Source organism: Diceros bicornis, chromosome 1 (genome assembly GCF_020826845.1).
Source record: "Diceros bicornis minor isolate mBicDic1 chromosome 1, mDicBic1.mat.cur, whole genome shotgun sequence".
Lineage (NCBI taxonomy): Eukaryota > Metazoa > Chordata > Mammalia > Perissodactyla > Rhinocerotidae > Diceros > Diceros bicornis.
In genome coordinates, this window is record NC_080740.1 from 85,266,546 (window position 1) to 85,289,290 (window position 22,745).

Below are 22,745 nucleotides of genomic sequence, written 5' to 3' on the forward strand. Positions count from 1 at the left end.
ACTTTTTGTTTTGTTTTTTCTGTTTTTATCTTCTTCAGAGTGAATCTTACTCAGTGTTTATGGTGCTCAAAGCCCATCTCTGAACTTTGGTATTCTTGTATCTGATCAATTGTTTGGAAACTGAAATCACAAAAGATCCTCATTTTTAGGAAGTACTAAAAAGCCTCGTGTTTACTTGCCTTAAGGCAGTAGTCTCAAAGTTTAGTGATCATCAGAATCACTGGAGTGCTTGTTAAAATACAAATTGCTGGGCCCCGCCCTCACAGTTTATGTTTTAGGAGGTATTAGACTGAGGCCTGGAGAATTTGCATTTTCAGCAAGTCTCAGGTGATGCTGGTGGCTCAGGGACCAAACTTTGAGAACTTCTGCTATAAGATAATTAGAAAATAGAACTGGATTTCCTAAATAGAAAAGTCAGGAACTTCTCCCACAGATACTTCTCCGTAGGACTTTGTCTTCCCTAGGAAAAGGCAGACTTGACGTTTCTAGAGAGAGTCTACTTCCCTAAATAATAATGTGTGTGAGGATGCTGCCATTATGTTAAGCCCCCGGATTTTAACTGGAGAACCTGTTGCATTTTACCCCAAGGTTTCTGTTTCCCAAATTTGAAGCTTTCCACATTGGTAAGACCTATTGTAATTTTAAAATCCAGCGGCTTTTTTGAGAGAAAGTTTATGTTTTCCCGTCAGATTCATTACAGGGGGCATATATAATACATTTAGCAAATACATCTGAGTAACTTTTTAATATACTCTTTAAATTTCCAAAACTAAATTTCAAGAATTCCAGATTCTAAATAGCTTTTTATAACATGCACAGAGTTGAAATGATTCTGTCCTGGGGCAGCCCTCCAGAGTCAGGTTTAATACTTAAGGATCCTTCTCCCACTTTGAAATGTTTTCTAGTCATAAATTCTCGTTCCACTCTAACTGGGAAAGGGGTGAGATTGTTCAAGTGATTAGAGCAAGAAAGCTGCTGAGAAAACTGGAGAGAGAATAAAGATCGTACAGAGCAATCAAACAAACTTTCTTATTTTAAATGCTGAGAAAGAAGGAGGAGTGTGTTACATTTCATCCAAAATTGTGTTTATTAGTCATTATTTCAAGTTTTCCTCTTTTGAAAAACAATTGATCAATATTTTTACTGCAATTTATTATTTATTCAAATTTACAGCAGTAACATGTCTCACTTTGGGTTTCAGATAGATAATAATGAGAAAGGAAATTTTATTTTCTGTTAGGCCCTCTGTTGGTAGTTGCCCTTATTACATCATCCTCAAAGGTTTGAGGAAACCCAAAATATCTTTATCTTTTTAAAAACAGACCCCATAAAACAGTTCTACATTAATTCATGAATTACCCAAACTTGTTTTTACCCTATTGATAACGTTAGCTTCAACAATTCTTAGGATTAATAACTTCACCATGTTATTGTATTGTGGGGCCCAGTACAAAATGAAAATGTGGGGTGTCTTGTTCATAAATTATTAAGAATCTCAAGACCTCAACAGTAGGGCATTGCACTGAGCACAAGCCCTTTTAAGCACAGGCTGTGTGGGGGCCGGCCCCGTGGCTTAGCAGTTAAGTGCACGCACTGCGCTACTGGTGACCTGGGTTCGGATCTAGGCGCGCACCAACGCACTGCTTCTCCGGCCATGCTGAGGCCACGTCCCACATACAGCAACTAGAAAGATGTGCAACTATGACATACAACTATCTACTGGGGCTTTGGGGAGAAAAAGGGAAAAGAAAGGAGGAGGATTGGCAATAGATGTTAGCTCAGAGCCGGTCTTCCTCAGCAAAAAGAGGAGGATCGGCACGGATGTTAGCTCAGGGCTGATCTTTTTCACAAAAAAAAAAAAAAAAAAAAAACACAGGCTGTGAAGCTGGCCCGGGTTATCTGTTAAAGAAATAATTTCTTCCTTTTGGCTTCAGACTAACTCTCTCTAAGACTTTGAGACCATCTCCTTAGTTCCTGGACACCAGGATTTGGTGACTATAATTCCTATCTACATCCATTGTAAATCTAATTATCTATTAGTTTAATTCAGTTGTCTTTGTTTTTGCAAGTCAGGGAGTCTATTTCCTGTTCAAGCTACTTGATCACCATGATGATTTTATTTTTCACCCCCAAACCTCTTCCAGCTTCATTTGTCTTTTTTTTGTTTAAGTGCAATAACCAGAACTGCATCCTTATTTAGATTTAACATTGAGTAAGAACAAAATAGTGATCTTTAAATTCAATTCCATACTCATCTTAATGATTTACTTTATCTTACTGGCCTTTTTCAATTCAGCAAATATTAATTAAGCATTTGCTAAGTACTGAGCAAAAGGACAAATGAGACACAGACTCTGCCCTCACAGATTTTAAATTCTAACAGAATGGATCCTGATTCCAGACTTCCTTTCCTATATTTCTCCTAAGAGCTCCAAGCCCATTGTTTTATCAACATATTTTCTTTTTCTTTTTTTAAATTTAACTCAAATAAATTACATACTAATTTTCTGAAAATCTGCATGTTAAAAATAATGTGGGTATATGACCTTTTGATATGGTGGCTTTGAGGGAGCTCTTTTTTATTCAAGGTCATGTAGACATAGCTTATACATAAACCATTAAGTATACAAGTAATGTGCAAACCAGACAGCCTCGCCCTGTCACTGATCTTCCCACCACTAAGGTGTGAATCCTGAATGAGGTGGGGTCAGAAAAGAGTAGAGGATGAGAGATGAAATAAGGGTGGTCTAGAATGAAATAAGGGTGAACGATGGAAATGAAGTTGGATAATGTCTCTAAGAAAATATTTGGTAACAAACAGTAGTAATTCTGCTTTTGTGAAACAGTATTAAAATATATTGCTTTATTTCAGTGAATTCCACCATCTCCAGATGGTTTTGAGAATGTTAAATAAAACTAGTTTCAGCATACATCCCTCAGGCATACTTCTATTAACATTTCTCATCAAAAGAAATGTTGATTTATTTCTTTGTTTTCTGTCTCTGTCATCCATGGAAAAGTCATCTTATAATTTATCTGCTCTGTTTGTTTGTTTTTATTCTAGAATAAAGTCTGAGAATCCTCTCAACTCCTCTTCTATAGCCCACTTATTCAGACCTTCACTCAGTTCTTTAGATTGTTGCTTCACAATTTTATCTTCCTCGAGTGTTGTTTTGATCTGATAATTTCTCTTCTCAAAAGCCCGGAATCACTTCCACTTGCTTCTCAGGTCAAAATGAACTTATTGATTTGAACGTGAGTCCTTTAAGCGTACTTGACTTATTGAGTTCCCATAACTAATTTCCTTATCCACCACTCAACCACAATTTGTACTTTATACTTGGGCCAAGGAAATTTATTTTACCTTCCCCTTGACACCCTTCATTATCTTTCACTGAATCACCACGTATGCTATTCTCCTTATTTGACCCATTGTAACTCCTAATTAGGTCTCTCTTCAATTTTCAAGTCTTGCTAGAGACTTAGTAAAGCCATCCTAAAATAGTTATAATCCTTAGTTACTGCGTTAACTGAAAAAACACGAACAAGTCATTTAATTTCTCTGAGCCTCAGTTTCTTTATCTGTAGAAAGGGAATATTATCTATCTCTTAGGATTTGGTAAGGATTAAATAAAATAATAAATATGTAACAATATATCTATGTATCTAACAATAATAAAGCACCTAGTACTTACTGACTCTGTCACATAGTAGGTGCTCACTAAATACTAATTTTCTTCCTTTTTGTTGCTATCATCTGTTTTTCTTAATGTTTCTGAATACCTAGTTCTTATCTATATATCTGGGGATGAATATAATATAGCTTAGTATTGGCTAGTCCTCTGTCCTATGAGGTTGTAAGTTATTAGAGGTTAGGACTCTTTTTTTCTTTCCTCTCTGGTTTCAAAACTTCACATAGGGGACATTTGAGCACACTATTAACCCCTCTTATTGAGTGACTAAGCCTTAACTCCTATTCCTTGTAAGTAATTCTTAGTATCCCTTAAGATGCTTCTTTTTAGTTATACCTATTTGGATTTTTTAGTCTAGTAGGGTTCATGAGCATAATCCTACTTTTGAAATAACTAAACTAATATTTCAGTAATGATACTTTGTATCTATCACCTATCTATAGTAATTTCCAACATGTAATTTTCTCTTCTGTGAACTTTCTTCCATCATCAGGATCTAATTCTATCTGCAAAAACTATTTGTAAACATGTATGGCTTTTAAATAAGATCAGTACCATCATCTACCCTTTTGTGCTTAGTGAATATCATATATCTAATACACTATTCCTTTGATTCTAAAACAGAAATTTCTTCACATTTTAACACTTCTATAAATAAGATATGTCTTACCATTTATGGTATTTTAAAACACTTTTTCTTTCTTAGTAGCACTTAAATAATGATGTTTTTTATAATCAGTGGTGTTTTAGGTTTGATGAAATATGGTAGATACTCAGTAAAGGCTTGATACTGTGCATTGAAGTCATACTTGATGCTTCTGTGCCTGTCAGCTTCTAAAGTGTGTGGTGCTCCTATAACTTAAGAAACCAGTTCATTCTCAATTTAGTTATCCTCTTCTTCAAAGGATATAGATTTTCAAACAGCTGTAAGATATACCATTCTTTCAACTTTTTCTTGCCTTTCTCCATTTGTCATGCTAGTTATCAATAAGACCATCTTCACCTTCCTCAGTGTTTTCATAACCACATGGATACAGACAGGAATTTTCTGAGAATTTTGTTTAGTGAGTTAATATCAGCCAGGCTATGGAGTTTGCTCAGTCCTGGATGTGATGAAGGCTCATTAATGAATTGGTCTCTCCTAAAAGAACAGTTTCCCTATTTCTTCTGGGTCCTAGTTTCAGTTTCAGTTATATCTCAAGAAGCTAGTGATCTCTGTAGAATCACTGGCTCTATATCCAAAATCAAATGGATATGATGAAACCTAGTGAAAAGAGCTTATATTTCAGAGTCACACAGACCCAGATTAGAATCTTGGCTCTACCATTTATATGTTCCATGTACGACCTTTACTAAATGCTCTTACTTACTACTCTAGACTCATACTACTGTTGCTGTTGACCATTAACCACCATTACCACATTTACTGTTATGACCTGTTCTGAAATCTAACCTAGTACTGCCACCCAACTAAAATGGCACACCTTATAAGAAACCTAGTCTCTTAGAGAAGAATAAGATGAAAGTGTAAAGATCATAAAGATGATTTCTACATTTGCCTTTTTTCTTTTAAACATTACGGACCCTCTTAAGGGCCGTAACTAGCTTTGAATTGAATTCCTGTAAGGGAATATAAATATTCAAATGAACCCTCATTTTTTTCTTTATTGAAAAAGGTAAAAATTCATTCTTAATCATTTTTTCTTTAGAATGTAATTAAAAGGCAGTGAGGCTGGACTTGGTACAGAGTGCAGAGATGCAGTTCTGCAGAAAATGTGTCTTTGGCAGATGAGATTCTTCCTGTGAATGTTCTGTTTATTGCTATCATAAATATTCTATTGTCAAAACATGACTTGCTGTTTATTAGCAGTACTGACAGGAGGATTCCTATTAATGGCAGCATTCTTATTACCTTTAGACCCTGTCACTTTTAACTTTGCAATTCTAAGAGAATTGTATTTGGTAATTACTTAAGATATTTCTTAGTTTATTGATCCCTACCCCTGTTTAACTGGGTGAAGTTTGAGTGGCAGTTCTTCTGCTCAGTGATGTACGCTGGGAAAAATCATCAAATCTGCAGATTTGTAGGCAGGGAAAGACCTGCTGCCTATCAGCCCTGATCTCTGCTACCTTCAGCCTGCCAGAAACAGTCAGTGCATTGAGCTCCCACTGAGAGCAGTGTACTGAGGAAAACGCATAGATGCGGCCCCCATCCTTAGAAAGTTTACAGTCTAATATGGAGGTGAGCCAAATATACATGCTTAATGTGCAACTGGAGTGGTCGCTTTAGAGTTAGAGGGACTTGAATCTAAATCATACTAATTGATTGTCTTTTGGAAAGTTTTGTTTAATTTTTTTGAGTTTGTTTCCTCATCTGAAAAATAGAAGTGATACTACCTATCTCATGGGATTGTGAGAATTACCTTGCAAGTGGTAAACTTTCTGTAAATGTTAATTCTCTGCATCTCTGTGTCTTCCTCCCTGATTTATACTTGGCATCTGATCCTCACAACAATCCTGTAAGATAGCTTGGGTATAGGTTTCATCCTCATTTGTGGAGAGTGAAACTAAGGCTCAGCGTGGCTGAGTATGGAACTCAAGACTCAGCCAGCTGATTGAATGATGTAGTCAAGCCGAAAGCCCAGGTTTCCTGACTCATGTTCCAATGTGTTCTCTGCTCTTTTGCACCCACGCCTGAGTGACTAAAATTTAGAATTAGGCTTATCAGTGCCCTTGTACAGAGGCAATATATAGAGTTCTATATTTGGAGATGATGTGGAGGAAAGGAGCCAGTGTTTTCGTTGGAACGTGAATGGAGTTATATAAGATTATTATAGCTTGCAAGAAAGGCAAAAGTAAGTATGTAGGGAATAGCCAAGAGATGCCGTAGCTCGTAGAAACACATGACTAGTGTAAAGTAAGAGAAGAGGGTGTTTGTATACTGAATAGATGTTCTTAGAGCCCACATCAGCCCTTCTCTAATGACAATATTAACCAGAAATTATTTAGGCCTTGTAAGCATGTTTATGATTTCTCAACTTTATTCTCATTTTGAGTTGAACTGTTCAGGTGATAATGTGGCACAGGAGAAAGAACATGGTCTTTGGAGTCAAACCTCAGTTCAAATCTCAGCACTATCAATCCATAGCTGTGTAATCTTGGGCAAGTAACTTAATTTCTGTGAGCTTCTGTTTTCTTATCTATGGATTAGAAATAATAAATAATATTTAACAGTGTAATTGTGGAGATTAGGTAAGTTAACAAATATAAAATGCCTTGTACCTAGTAGGTACTTGAGAATTATTAGATCCTTTAAGCCTGTCCTTCAATGCTTGATGACATGCAATCTGCTACATCCTCTTAATTATATTCTGATCTTCATCTAAAGCAAAATTTCCTTAGGTTTCTAGTAACTGAGCTCATTGTTTCTTAGAATTGAATAATTTTCTCTTTCTTGATAGCCTATTATGAGTCTTTCATAATTATTTTATTATGAAGTAATATTAAGTGAAAAGAAGTTCTCAAGTTACGCCCAAAATGTAAAAAGGGTCAGTTTTAATTTTCCACTATAAAGGCTTTAATAGTAAAGAAATTTTTGTCTTAATTATAAAATTCATTCTTCCTTTCTATAACTAGAATATGTATAAGATAGGAAAAGTAATTGCATTGGTTAATAATGGATTATCATTCTTAATGAAAGACATTTCTATAGGAATACTCTTAAGAAATAATATTTATTCTTCATAAATAGAAATTGATGCTGTTATAGTTCAGTGTTATTTTGTGATTTATTACATATTGATAAGACAGTTACATTTCCCCAGATTCCTTAACTTCTATTACCTATATCCTTTTAAAAAAACTTGTGAAGATAGATGCTGTGAAATTCATGCTAAAAAATCACACGGTAAGTTTTATTTCCTTTAATTAATGACTAGAATTTTCCAGGTAGTTTAGGTAAAGCATTAGTAACTTTGGATGCTTTTTTGCTTTCATCAGAGTGAACACTTCCCCTTTCTTGGCATCAGTGACAGTTACAGTCTCACTGACTTCAGGTGCCGAACAACCTTCTACACAGCCCTCACTCGACTTCTGATGGTAGAGCTAGGTAAGATTAAGAATTTAAGCTTAATTAATAAGGGATCAATGATATACTTGTGTGAATAAAGAAGTGGAATACTAATGAGTAGCACATTTAACTTAGAATTTTCCATCTTTGACAGTTTTGTACAACTTTCTAAGATTTGAGCATTCACTTGTTAGCATCAGAGCCAAAAGAAATCTCTGTACTTAAGATGGTTTTTTTCACTTCAAGTACTACTTGCATTAATTCTTTACCTCAAAATTTATTTTCTGGATATCTTTTGATCTATTAATTTTACTGCTACGAATCTAAATACAGAAAAGCTTTACACACAAAGATTTTCTTTGTAATGACATTTAATCTAGAGAAAAAAGAGAAACAATGTAAATGTTCAGCAATAGGGAATTATAAAATTATGGCACATCCAGCTACTTGATGAAATAGTCTGTAGTCGTTAAAAATTATGATTTGAGGGGCCGGCCCCATGGCGTAGTGGTTAAGTTCGGCACACTCCACTTTGGTGGCCTGGGTTTGCGGCCCAGGCACAGACCTACACCACTTGTCAGCCATGCTGTGGCGGCAACCGACATACAAAATAGAGGAAGATTGGCACAGATGTTAGCTCAGGGCAAATCTTCCTCACCCCCCTCCCCCCCAAAAAATTATGATTTGAAGACAATGCAGTACATGAAATTTTATGTTATAATTTTAAGTTAAAAAGCAAGGTGTTAGGGGCCGGCCAGCGGCAAAGTGATTAAGTTCGCGTGCTCTGCTTCGGCAGGCCAGGGTTCACGGGTTCAGATCTCAGGCACAAACCGGCACACTGCTTATCAAACCATGCTGTGGCAGGTGTCCCACATATAAAGTAGAGGAAGATGGGCATGGACGTCAGCCCAGGGCCAAGCTTCCTCAGCAAAAAGAGGAGGATTGGCAACGGATGTTAGCTCAGGGCTCATCTTCCTCACCAAAAAAATAGCAAAGTGTTAAACTGTGCAAACAGTACAGGCATGTCTATGGGGGGTGTGGACAATGCATTAAAAACAGACAAATGAGGGGCCGGCCCCATGGCGTAGCAGTTAAGTTCGCGCACTCCCCTTTGGCGGCCTGGGGTTTGCAGGTTTGGATCCCAGACGCAGACCAACGCACCACTTATCAAGCTATGCTGTGGCGGCATCCCATATAAAGTAGAGGAAAGTGGGCAGAGATGTTAGCCCAGGGCCAATCTTCCTCAGCAAAAAGAGGAGGATTGGCAACGGATGTTAGCTCAGGCTAATCTTCCTCATAAATAAATAAAGGACAAATGAAATTCTTCAAAAATGTTAAATGTTGTCTTTGGGTAGTGGAATATAGGTAACTTTTCCTCATTTCTGATTATTTGTAATTTTCTTTAATGTATTGCTTTTATCATGGGAAAAATTTAGTTGTTTTTAAATTTTCTTTCATTGAAAAGCCAAACTGAGCCAGAAGTATCCACAGGTAGTCAGTACATTAGAATGGGCACATAAGCCTCTCTGTGGTGACCATGTTACTCTGGATTCCCATTTTCCGGCATATTTGAATACTGCAGATTAAATTAATCAGTTTAGACACATGAGAGTTCAATCAATGACGATATCATCCTTAGAGAATATAATACTTATGATACTTTTTTTCTTCCTTTCTCTTGCAATGTATTGATTGATCCATCAACTTAAATATGAATTTTTAAAAAATGTGATCATACAAAAGGAAAAAGGATAAATAATTTTATTTTGCACTTAAAAGGCATTGAACCTTTTAATGGAAAGTTGGCTAAATGCCTCTCTCCTTCACATCTATATTATTTTCATGCAGTTTCAACAGAATAAATTACCAGAAAGACAAACAGTCAAAAGTTGAGAGAAATAAAACTAGAATGATTAAGGAGCTTAGCAGGATTGATTTCTAAGGAAAGATTAAAAGAACCATGTATGTATAACTTGGCTAAGTGACAACGAAGGCTTGAGGCAAAGAGAACTGTCTATAAATATTTGAAGAATGTAAACCAGACATGCAAAAACCCAATCATCTGCTACCTTGGGCAAGTGGGAGATCTAACTGAGTGACAGCCGTGTATACTGCAGACTGGCCTGTATTACCTCTTGGCTGCTGCCTTGGAGAGAAGAGGAGCATCCCAGACTCTTTGTTATTGTCTTCAATAATCATTTAGAGAGCACACTGTGCTGCGCTCTGAGGGCAAGACAAAGACCTGTCAGCCATACTGGCCCCTATCCTCCAGGAGCTTGCTCTCTTGCTTTCCCAGTTGTCCAAGCATTAAAGAAGACCATGAAACCCTTGTCTAGACTTATTTCCTAAGCCTTAAAAATGCTCTTTTAATGACCCTGTCAGAGTGAAAGAGATGGGGAGACCAAAGTTAAAGAGAACTGGCTTGAGGAGCTTTCCTAGAAGTAGGTCCATGTCATGCACATCCTCAGGACCTGGAAGTGGAATGGGTCAAGATCCTTTTTCATCTGGTCATCATAGACAAAAGAACCCTCATAAATCTGTGGTAGGTTAAACAACAGGATAGCACTATCAGTATGGACAGCGCTACTGCGCTTATCATTGCATTGATAATGATCGTCATGATGATGCCCAGAAAGACCCTGCATTGCACACTGCCTTTTTGATGACTGCTTTTATTTAGCATTGCTTAATGTAACTGTGAGAAACTGAAGTAAAAATATATAAATTTGAATAACTAATAGGATTTTATTAGGTTTCCCAGGATTAGATTCCTTTGAAATATTTAACCCATAACAATATAAAGTATAAATTAATATTTTTTAGTTCAAGGTATCTGTTACATTGCAAGCACTTTTTAGATACCTTGGGAGAAAGGTATCTGAAGACAGGCTATGTGGAAGTGCCTTGTGCATGATAGGTGCTCAATATAAGTAAATTGAATATGAGTATAGATAAAATTAAAAACAATGGCAGCTACACTGATGGAACTTTTACATTGTTTGAAAAGAAACTCTTTCCTTATTTATCAGCGTTTTTCACTTTTTGAAATAATTAAATGTATATTATAAGTATCACGTGATGATCTGTGGTATGTATTACTGGAGCTCCTTTCCCTTAAGAACCAGAGTTGCTCTTCTTCCCAAAATATGTTGAGCTCCTTCAGGGTATGGACTTTGCCTTTTTCATGTTTTCTAGCACCAATCGCAGCATCTCTACATTGTAGGTGCTCAGTGAATATTTGGTGAATGAAAGTGTACTGTAACCAAGATGCCATCATCATGGCTCCTGGAATCAGCTCTTCCTGCTAGGTTCTCTTTGGGAGTGGCTTTGATCATAGGCCTCTCCAAGACAAAACAAATAGAGTAGCTGATTACTTTCACAAGTGATTAGCTACACTTGACCACTCTTATGCTCTTTAGTCGCTTGTTGCTCTCTGTTCAAAGTGTTATTACTTTATAGATGATCATTTGTTGAGTGTTGTTGAATGCAGTTTTATTATTTGAAGCCTTGTCTCACAAACTAGGGTGACTGGAACGTTGCTGTCAGAATGCCTGTATATATGGCTTTATAGTTTTCTATTGTACGTTCACTGTCATGGAAACGGAAAAAAGAGAGTGCTGTTGTCAAAAGAAGCACAGATCCATGTATTAAATGAAAGAGATAAAAATATTAGGTAATGAGAATTCTTCTCAAACGAAGAAGAATTTGAAGAGGAACTTTTTATATCACTGATTTTTTTTGGGGGGGTGGGAGTAAGATTAAATAGAAAAAAACACCTAACCAACCTGCTTGCAAAGCACTGGAGGTGATTCTTGGATTGAAATATAAAACATATTCTAATTGAATCCTAGAAAATAAATTAAATATGTTTTGTATATAAGCCGTGCACATTGGAGTGATTAGAAAAGGGGAAAGAAGTTGGGTGTCACATTAATTGGTACTTACTTTGAAATGCATTTTGGTTTCTACTCAATAATTTGTACTTTGTATGAATTTAATTAGATGCTATGTGCCTGAGGTTGTATTTCAGATAAAAATGGGGGGTTTTTTGGCAATAAACAGTTGTAGCACTTTATCAAATTGTTCCTTGGCTGAACTAAACAAAATGTTCACTTGTATAAAGAATAGAATTGAAAGCATTTCATCATGAGAATGATGATGTTTCATGTTGACAATGTATTTTTTTGTATTCTAAGAAATTATAAAAAATAATGCAAAAACTCCCTTCACAAGATAGCATACATGCAAAAGAAAATGTGTGACCAACCATATGTGCATGCATGTTAGCCCTTCCAAGAATCACTTAAAGTTCCCTAGGTTATTTTTAAATTAACTTTGTCAATCTAATAAACTAAAAGAAAGATAGTATTACCCAAGCCAGTAAATGGAGAACCTCCAGGGAGCTGTTCAGTATAAAATACTTGAATAAATAAAAACCTTGTATTTTGTTTAATTTGAATAGAGATGAATTCAATTGACAAATATTGGAGAGGGGAAGTGTGGAAAGAACTACAATGAGGCTTTTTTGTTTTATGGAGAATTAAATATTATTATTTGCAGATTAAGTTTTTACCAACCACAAATTTAGAATTGCGCAGTGTCACTAACACTTGGTTTTCCTTCGACATTTTATGGTTGCACCTTATCTTGAACTGCTCGGATGAGAAGCATGTTGATAGGATCTGAGTGAGCAGTGCTTTCCTCAGATGTTCAAACTCTAAGAAGCAGTCATTTTTTTAATGATTATGGGGATACTAATATTTTTTTTTTTAATTTTTATTTATTTATTTTCTCCCCCAAAGCCCCAGTAGATAGTCGTATGTCATAGTTGCACATCCTTCTAGTTGATGTATGTGGGACGCGGCCTCAGCATGGCCGGAGAAGCCGTGAGTCAATGCGCGCCTGAGTCAATGCGCGCCTGGGATCCGAACCCGGGCCGCCAGCAGCGGAGGGCACGCACTTAACCGCTAAGCCACGGGGCCAGCCCATGGGGATACTAATATTAAAATGGTGTTTACAGACACTATGAGATAGTTCTGTCTTTAGGGATGAGGGTAGCATAGTATCCATCTACCCTTGTGGCTTATAACAGATAATTGGCACCTGAAAATTGGCACCTCTAACTTAAATTTGAGAAATTTTAAATAACAAGTAAATGACTTGAATAAAAAGGAAAGTGTATTCTAGAAATAGCTACTAAAGATAGAAGTAAAAATACACAGGGGAAGGAAACTTTTCTTTATTAATAACTAAAATTTGTTTATAAATTTGTAGTTTGCACATGACTTTCACATACATTATCCTATTTGATTCTCACAACAGCCCGCAAGAAATAGGTATTATCGCATTGTTTATCTGTTAGAAAGGTGACGTACAGAGAGATTAAATGACTTGCCCAAGATCAGTTATATAACTTGTAGCCCTCTGACTGTGCACACCTTCTCATTCACTTTTGCTAAGCTGTTACTTCACCTTTCACATTCTCAATCAATTAGGAAATGTAACTTTTTCTTCTTTATTAACTATTTGGACTGAATGATTGATTTGAGGGTTGGGGGCAGTGAAGAGAAGAGAGAAGGGATTACTTTCCAAGCTTCTGTCAAATAAACAGGTTCATATTTATTATTTGCCCTATATAGGTATATTACAGTTCTATGGTCAATGAAAGTCAAATGTAGTTTTTAAAATTTTCCTTACGTCTAATTATTGGCCAAAGCATATTTATTCTCATGGATAAAGGAACACAGAAGTAGATATCCCAGGAGGATTTAGCAAGTGAGGAGCTTGATCAGAAATAGCTAGTGTTCTGACAGATAGGAAGAATACATCTAATATATCACCTGTGTCCATGACTTGGCAGAGACTATCTGGACAAGAGACATTTGTGGGGAGGGAGGAGTGGGCAATAAGGGGTAAAGAAGCAGCTGGAAATACTTAGAATCTATAATGAGATAATTAAGACTAATTAGCTGGCCCTGTAGGCAGAAAGCAGCCCATTAAGTCCAGATCCAGTTTTAATAACTTACCTGGTTTTGAGGGTAGAGAGTCCAGAGCACCCCAGGGAATGAGATGCTTCAGGGATGAAACTTGTAGGGTAGGTTTCTTAGAAAAGGAGTACAATAGTCTGCAGGCTTGGGGCAGTGTACTTGTCTTCTGGAAACTAAACATTCTGGTTCCCTAGGGAGAGGAATTAAAGGGAGCCTCAATTTTCTCATCTATTAAATGGAGATGTCTACCTTGAAAAGTTGTCATGTGGTTTAAATAAGATAAAGACATGTGAAAGGGCCTGGAACAATTCCTATCCCAGAACAAGTGTTCAGTATATATTAATTAATTGAATGCACTGTTAAGGGCACTGCCTGACACTGGGACCTCAAAATGAGGCAAGTTCATTACCTTTCATGCAGCTACTCTGCCTTCAGTATTGGGCTATTATTTTCCTATAGAAGCAAGAGTTGATGATACTTCCTAACAGATACTAAAACATCCTGCCCTGCCTGAAGCCATAAGTCGTTTCAAAGCCAGCTAGAACTCCCAGGTAATTTAGAGGGAGACTGAAATGAAAACCAAATTCTGGCCCAAGTTTGAGAGATCTAGCTAAGCACATTTCTCAAGGCTTATTCTAATAGAACTTTAGAAGTGCTATCCTAATGAAGCACTGGGGAACAGCAGATGATGAAGGCCTAGACTTGCAAAAGTCACTGGCTCTTATCAGATTACCCATTGGTGCTTGGTTTTAAATGGATTATTTGCTTTACTCACTGCCTCTGTATCTCCTTGTTTGTCTCTCCTCTTAATTCTCCTTAGTTTGGAACAGAGCTTCATAGCATTAGACCTGACCTTTACTGACTATATTAGTTTCCTATTACTGCTGTAACAAATTACCACAAATTTAGTGGCTAAAATATTACAAATTTATTATTTGACAGTTCTGGAGATCACAAGTCCAAAATGGCTCTCAGTGGACTAAAATCAAGGTGTTAGCAGGGCAACATTCCTTTCTGGGGCCTCTGAGGAAGAATGTGTTCCCTTGCCTTTTGCAGCTTTGAGGCTACCTGTTTTTCTTGGCTTATGGCCCCTTTTCTCTAGGACAACAGGTCAGCTCCTTCTCATGCTACTCTCTCTCTCTGGTTTTCCCCTTCTGCTTCCCTCTAACACTTTCAAGGACCTTTGTGACTACATTGGACCCACTTGGATAACCCTGAATAATCTTCTAGTTTAAAGTCAATTGATTAGCATCCTTAATTCCCGTTTGTCTTATAACCTAACATATTCAGATTCCAAGGATCAGGATGTAGACTCTTTGGGGGGCCATTATTCAGCCTACCATACTGACCTATCACTAATACCAAAGTATTTCACACACTTATGAAACAATAAATCCTGAGTAACTGTCGGCTACCATCATTTATTATTACCATGATTATTTATATTACTGGCTTCTCCTTGCCGCCACCCCCCCCCCCCCAATCCAGTTGCTGTTTGCATTCGAATTTGAGGAAATGAGCAGTTTCGCTGTTCTGCATACATTTAAAGGTGAGAGAAGCAAACCCAGATTTTTGTTGGTGGTGGTTTTTTGGGTTTGTTTGTTTTTGAGATTCACATACCATAAAAGTCACCCTTTTAAAGTATACAATTCAGTGGTATTTAGTATATTTAGAATATTCACAAGGTGGTACAACCATCCCCATTATCTAATTCTAGAATATTTTCATTGCTCCAGAAAGAAACCCTGTACCTTAAAGTAGTTATTCCTCATTATCCCTACCCCCAGTCCCTGGCAGCCACTGATCTACTTTCTGTCCCTGTGGATTTGCCCATTCTAGACATTTAATATAAATGGAATCATGTATGTGTTCTTTGTGCCTGGCTTCCTTCCTGCAGCATAATATCTTCAAGGCTCATCCATATTTTAGTGTGTATCAGTACTTTATTCCTTTTTATGGGTGACTAATATTCCATCATATGGATAATACCACATTTTGTTTATCCATTTATCAGTTGATGAACAGTTGGGTTGTTAGCACCTTTTGGCTATTATGATAATGCTGCTATGAACATTCATGTATCAGTTTTTGTGTGAACATATGCTTTCAGCTCTCTTGGGTATATACCTGAGAGTAAAATTGCTGGGTCAAATGGCAACTCTGTGTTTAACTTTTTGAGTAACTGCCAAACTGTTTTCCACAGTGGCTCCATGCTATTATATTGGCTGCACCATTTTACATTCCTACCACTGGAGGTTTTAAATTATACAAAATAACAAAGTGTCCTACAAATAAAATATCTGAGAGCCAACCTACTAAAAGAGCTACTATTTGTATTTTAATGTGACTTCTCTGAAGAAAAAAAAAATGAAACTCATAAAATGAATAACTTTCTGTTGAATCAGAACCTCAGAATCCAGTGGGGGGGGGGTTAGCTTTGAGTTTTACCTAAAAGCTGAAGAATTTATCATTTTTATCTATGCATGACTGAGAACTTATAATGTGTTAATATTTACTTTTCCTAATGCCAGTGAAAATATTAGTCTATAAATTGGCACTTCACCTTCAAATCATACTGGTTTCTGGGCCCTTGACTTATTAGGAAAAAAACTGGCAGCTTCAGTTATTATTCATAAAATGATCACATATACATTTGGCATACAAATTGTATGACTGCGTACTTGAATATGAAGTAAGAGAGTGAGCTCTTGTTTTCTTCTTTCATATCAGAAACAGTAAATGATACCTCTATGGGTAATATAAATGAGGAAAAAATCTTTAATAGATGTTGTATAAAGTCGTTTGTATGATGTAAACAAAAATGAATAGTTTTCCAGCTTAGATGATACAACATATCATGTTGCAGTAAAAGAGGAGCAGTGCTAACTGAAACATATACATTTCTGTAGGAATAATGCACGAATATCTCACAGTTTCCTACCTTAAACTCACATCATTGTTGAGAAATTCCTTTCTCCTCACCAGAACCAAGCTGATTATTCTTCACCCTCTTATAACTCCATGCAGCTCCAACTCAAGATTCTGTGACCCTGACTTCAGTCACCACCTCTGATACCTTCCACCTCATCAGAAACATAGGGGGAAGAACATGAGCTTGGGAGTAAAGCAGACCTAAGTGGGGATCCTGGTTTACTGACATTTACTAGCCAGACAATATGGGGCAGAGTGCCTAACTCCTTTGAGCCTCTCTGTTCACAAGTGAAATAATTGTGACCATTAATGACTTGCATCAATGCTTTGAACATAGTAAGAGCTACACAGGTGTGTGTTAAGTAAATTAAGTACCAAATTCATTGCCTGCACATAATAAGCACTCAGGAAATAACTACTGTTATTCCGTCACTACACAAATATTTCTTGAGTGCCAAACCCTATTCTAGGCACTGGGGATACAGCCACAAAACAGAGCAGTTTCCTTCCCCAAGAAACTTACATTCTGCTAGGGAAGAAAGTGAATACATATGTAAATTAGTAGACAGTCATAATAAGTCCCATAAGAAAAGTAAAGTAGTTTATGGGGTTTGAAAGTGGGTGAGGGTCGGGGGCACACAGTTGTGGTACTGTTTTATGTAGAGTGGTCAGGGAAGGCCTCTCTGAGGAAGTGACATTTAAGTAGAATTGCTGCTTGTGTTACTGTCTTTAGTGTTTGCTCCTTGACTTCTCTCTGCACATTTTGGTGGCTCCTCTCTTGTGCTTCTGATCTCCCTGTTTGCCTCAAAATTTGATTGAGGAAAGAGATGGAATCAGGAAGTTTTTTGATCTGTAGCTCAGTATATTAAGTGAAGGATTGAAATGTTCAAGTCCTGAGTTTGTCTTTGTTCTGAGTAAACATCCTTACCTTGGGAAAGCTTTGTTCCAAAGGAGAGGTATTGAGCAGGCAACTTTGTGGTTACACTTTATTTGATCACCATAATCACCTCTCCAAGTCCATGTTAAACTCAAAACAACAAAAATGCTAATAGTTGTCATTTATTAAGTGCCAGACACTGAGCAAGGGGGTTTACAGATGTTTTGTCGTTTAATCCTCGTAGCTAACTTTATGAAGTCAATACTATGTCTCTTAATTACAGGTGAGGACACTAAGGCTTAGCTGAGTGAAGAGACTTTATCCAAAGCCAGACAGCCAACAATAGCAGAGGCAGGATTCAAACTTAGAACTTTCAAAGCATCCACTCTTTCCGGGACACTGTATCTGCCTGCAGTGATCATTATCACTGTTCTCATTAATAATTCCACATTTAGAAAATACTTTATCTTAGAAGAGTAAAATTACATAGTTTAAATATAACATACATATATATTAACTATTTAAGGATTTGATAATGTTTATTTCAATTACTTATTGTATTATTCTCTATCAGATGTTAAGAAGTAAGGGGTTTTTAAAATTCACCTTTATTGAATAACTACTTTTCATCCAAATACAGTATTTTCCTAATATAGTCCAGGCACTGTTCTAGGTGCTAATACTATAATAGTAGTACTACCACTACTATTTCCTGTTAAGCATCTTCTGTTTTTCATGTGTTAACATTTAATCTTCACAATAACGCTCAAAGATAGGTATTTATATCCTTATTTTGTAGATGAGAAAACTAAGACTCAGAGTGATTAGTAAATATCCAGAGTTAAATAGTGTGTGGTGGAGCCAGACACTGGGTCTGTTTGTTTCAGAGCCTCGACCACATCATTCTCCTTGCGTTTCTCCTGAGAAACGCAAAGATGTACAGTGTCAGCTCTCCAGAAGCAGAGCCAAAGAGACTATCAGTGTAGGCTGATAGATCTAATAATTTACGTATACACTATATATTTTATCTCATTTAATCTCATCAGTAACCCTTGTCAAATGGTAGTGGTGGTGGAATGATTAGGCGGTATTATTAGTTTTATTATTAGCTAGATGCCTAAATGTATGCCATTCAAGGCAGACTGATCAATGCTATACATAGATAGTAGAGAGTCAGACAAAATGCTATGGAAACCCAAAGGGAGAAGGGGGAAAACTTGCAGTGGGACCTTAGAGAATACTTGCAGGGGAGCTTAGCTCGGACACTGGGAAAGCTGTCATCTGACCTAAGCTTTGAAAAATAAGAGTGGCTTCTGTAAAGGTCTCTTACTGTTATCACCATTTGACAGAGGGTGTATCTAAGAGGAATAACTTGGTGACATAGCTAGTTAACAGAGCAGGGATTATAATTTGGTCTGCCTTACCCTTCACTTGGGATCCTGACCCTTGTCTAGAACAGCATAGCAGGAAAGACTCATTGGCCTTTTGACATCTCTGTGTGAACAAAGCTAAGTCTCTGATTCTGTTGGACTCCAGAAACAGGGTGTGTAAGGTTAAAAGGAAAAGAGAAGTCAAAAAAGATCAGAGTCAGCCAGATCAGCCTCTCCTTAAGAGTCAAAAGATCCTGATTCTGCCATTGATCTTCTTTCTGTGTGTATGGCCTTGGACCTCAGTTTCCTTATCTGTAGAATGATGTATAGGACAGTGTTTCTCAAACATTTGCTTGCATCTGAGTCACCTGGAGGGCTTCTTAAAACAAAAATTGCTTGAGCCAGCCCTGATGGCCTAGTAGTTAAAGTTCAGCGCTCTCACCACTTTGGCAGCCCAGGTTCATTTCCCAGTTGCAGAACCACGCCACCTGTCTGTTGGTTGCCATGTTGTGGCGGCAGCTCACAGAAGAACTTACAGCTAGGATATACAACCATGTACTGGGGCTTTGGGGAGGGAAAAAAAATTGCTAGGCCACATTTCCAGAGTTTCTGATTCAGTTTATTTGAGGTGGAACCTAGGAATTTACATCTAACAAGTTCCCAGGTGATGCTGATGCTACTAGGTCAACTACCAAACTTTGAAAACCACCGGTCTCTTCTCTGAGATCTTGTTTCCTCTCTAATGCTCTATTTAAAAACTGATAGCATAAAAATCAGGAGGTCTGGACCATATAGTTCCACCTCCAACTAAGTATGCTACCTTGAGCAAGACATTTAACCTTTCTCTGCCTGTTTCTTCGTTAGTAAAACTGAGCTCATAATTCCCTGTGATGTAGGATGAATGAGAGAATCAGCTTTCTCATTTAAAAAGAAACTCCTTTGGAAAAGAATACTATAAATTGTCAGTTGTGCATATCCATGTGTAAAGTGAACATTCTGTTTTGGTAGAATCCTTGAGGAAACTCAATCTGCCTTTAAAGTGAAAAAACAATAGAAAGTGTCTCTTTCCTCTCTTTTCTATAAAGGAAAGGAAGCTTAGTCCAAGAGGAAGTGTACCCATGGAGAATGTACTTAAAATCCAAATGACCCATGAGAGACCCCATCCTATTTGGCAGATAAAAGTTTCCCTGCCATCTATTTAACAAATTAATAAAAAAAAAAAAAGAACATGAATAAAAGAGAATAATAACTTAGAGCTAGCTGGGCACCTGAGTCTGAGCCCTTTAGGGCCTTGGCACCTAAAGAGAAGGGGAAAAAAAGATCTTTGTCTCTGAGGCTTTGAAAGTGGCTTTCCTTGAGGCATTAGGGAAGCTCTGGGGGACCTGAGAGCTGAAGGACTAAGAAGCCTGGGGCATGAGTCTGTTTGATCCAATAAAGAGCCAGAAAAAAAATGGCTGGTAAGTAATTTTGCTATTTCATTTGGAGCAAAAGAGAAGGCAAAACACCAGAATATTCAATGAGCCAAATCACAAAATGTGTCATGGATGTGAATGCAGTCTGACCCCTTCTCAGGAAGCCTGAATGAAGCACTCACTGCTGAGGCTAATGTACAATAGCATGCATTTTAAAGCATGGTGACCCTTTTGTTTTTCTAATAGGCGAAGATGAAGACGAATTTGAGAATTTCATGCTGCCTCTTACAGTCTCTTTTGAAACAGTATTACAAATATTCAACAACAACTTTAAACAACAAGATGTAAAGGTGGGTTTGTTTCCAAACATGAGGAAAGACGATTTTGTTCATTGTAGGATATCTAGATCCAGGAAAGGTTCTGCATGTTTGTGTGTGATCTGTGCCTCATCGGCCTTGCTTTCCCAATTGCATGTGCTTTGAGTTGTACTTTTCATATGAGTACTTTTCTGGTTTCTTATACAAATTTGAGGTCAATGAATGATTTTGGACAGTTTATGTATAGATGACACAGATTTGTCTCTTGTAGCAGTTAGTATCTTTAAAAAACCATTTCTCATGGGTATACCACCTTAAACATCCCTATTCCCTCATCTACCCGGCACTGTATGTTTCAACATATTTATATGGAGGAATGCACAAACATACACATGCTAAAACACTACATCTCTAAATATTTTTTTAAACAAGAATTTATATAAATCAAGACTTTATTAAATGGCTAGGCATATATGTATAAATAGGAGCTGGTCTTGAAGTATTGCTTTCTTAAACTGAACAAAGTGATTAGGATAACTGATAGCTAAATAAGGTTTTTATGTGCCTGTGGGAGCCATATTAGGATTGATTTGACAAGTCAGTTCAGCTGTGGCAACAGTCATACTATCTAAGACAACATTATGTTTTATTAGTAAAATCCTTAAGTATAGCAAGCTGTTTGTGACAAAACAGCCCCATATTTTAATGTGGGGGATGGGAAGCACAAGATCTGCTAAATAGGAATAGCGTCTTCTGAAATTATAATGTATCAGGGCTATATTAAATAGATTGACACTGATTATTATTTTTAAAAGACTAATAAATGTACTCCAGAAAATGTAGGCATCTTTGTTGGTGATGATTGAGTCATATTTTATTGTTATTTTAAATATGTTGAAAATATTAACCGTCATTTTGCATGGCTCCTCTTCTCTCTACCAAAAGAAAAATTAGCAGTAAGAAGCCAAATAGAAAAACGATGGCCTTTGATGATTATTTTAATGTAATTCTTCTACCAAAAAATAATTAGCCAAATACTATTCCTTTTAATTTGAAATAGTTTTTGAAATGAATGTTTATCAGCATGCAATAGTCATAAAATTTTAAAACCAGAAAAGATCTTAGAGATTTTCTTTGTGTTTATAGTCTTGCTGAAATTCCTCACCGCAGTTTGTACTCAGGTTAACTATATTTTTTAGATGTCTTCCGAGTATTTTTAATGACCAACAAAATCTTGGCAGCTTTAGGTGGCTGTTGCTGCCCTTAATATCAAAAAGAAGCAGTGAGGTTGAAAAACATCATCTTTATAAAAATTACTTTTGTCTCATTTGAAGATTTCATTATCCTCCAAGCCCGTTTTGATGTAATCCCATCTAGTTTGATAGAAACCATTTTTCTAGAGTCATTTTTAATGGAGTTCCAGTGATATATCCCTAAACCAGCAAGTTCTTAACGACCCTGGAAAGTGACTGCTTGATTACACTTTAACGGTATTTGCAAATAAAATCACAAGTAATTAAGGGGAAATCTCCAGGCTTTTGAGCAAGTTTGATGCATGATAACTGCCTGATTCAGCTTCATCTAGAGTAATGCTGTGTAGGCAACAGCTACTGAGATCAATAGCAACGTAATGATAGTGGCAGAATTAAGTGAGTAACCTGAGAACTGTGCCTCAGAATGCATGCAGCTGCCACGAACCAAGGCCACACAGTGCACTCCGAGCTTCCGTCCTAAATGTTCATCAAAAGACGCCCTGCAGGAAAATGGAGTTAGATGCTCTTTATTGCTGATCGTGTCTCTTGCCACATTTATCAGGGAAATTGGATTAGCAGTTGGCAGCTGCAGGTAGACAAGATTCTGCAGTGATTAAATATGCAGCTTGGCTGCATTTGTTGTGACAGACCTTTAGTAAATTCTACTGTAAGCACCATCTGTCTAATTTGTATAAAGAAAACTTGGTGCTTTAAGCTACCGATAAAGAACTAAATCTGTTGCTTTATCATAAACAAAACTTTTGCACTAAATGCTTTTAAATGTAATTTATTAGGTTAAGGCTGTTTTTCTATCATGATGAATAAATAATATATGCA

General features: G+C 36.9%; 1 protein-coding gene across 4 annotated transcripts in view; it reads left to right on the forward strand.

Annotated features, from left to right (window-relative positions):
- The window catches only part of RANBP17 (RAN binding protein 17), a 344,596-nt gene that overhangs the window by 251,621 nt on the left and 70,230 nt on the right, over positions 1 to 22,745 (forward strand). For all 4 annotated transcript variants that reach the window (XM_058545803.1, XM_058545811.1, XM_058545813.1 and 1 more), the window contains 3 exons: positions 7,536 to 7,599; positions 7,692 to 7,800; positions 20,585 to 20,688. In XM_058545803.1, the coding sequence (XP_058401786.1) occupies positions 7,536 to 7,599; positions 7,692 to 7,800; positions 20,585 to 20,688 (277 nt within the window). The remainder of the gene's footprint in view (positions 1 to 7,535; positions 7,600 to 7,691; positions 7,801 to 20,584; positions 20,689 to 22,745) is intronic.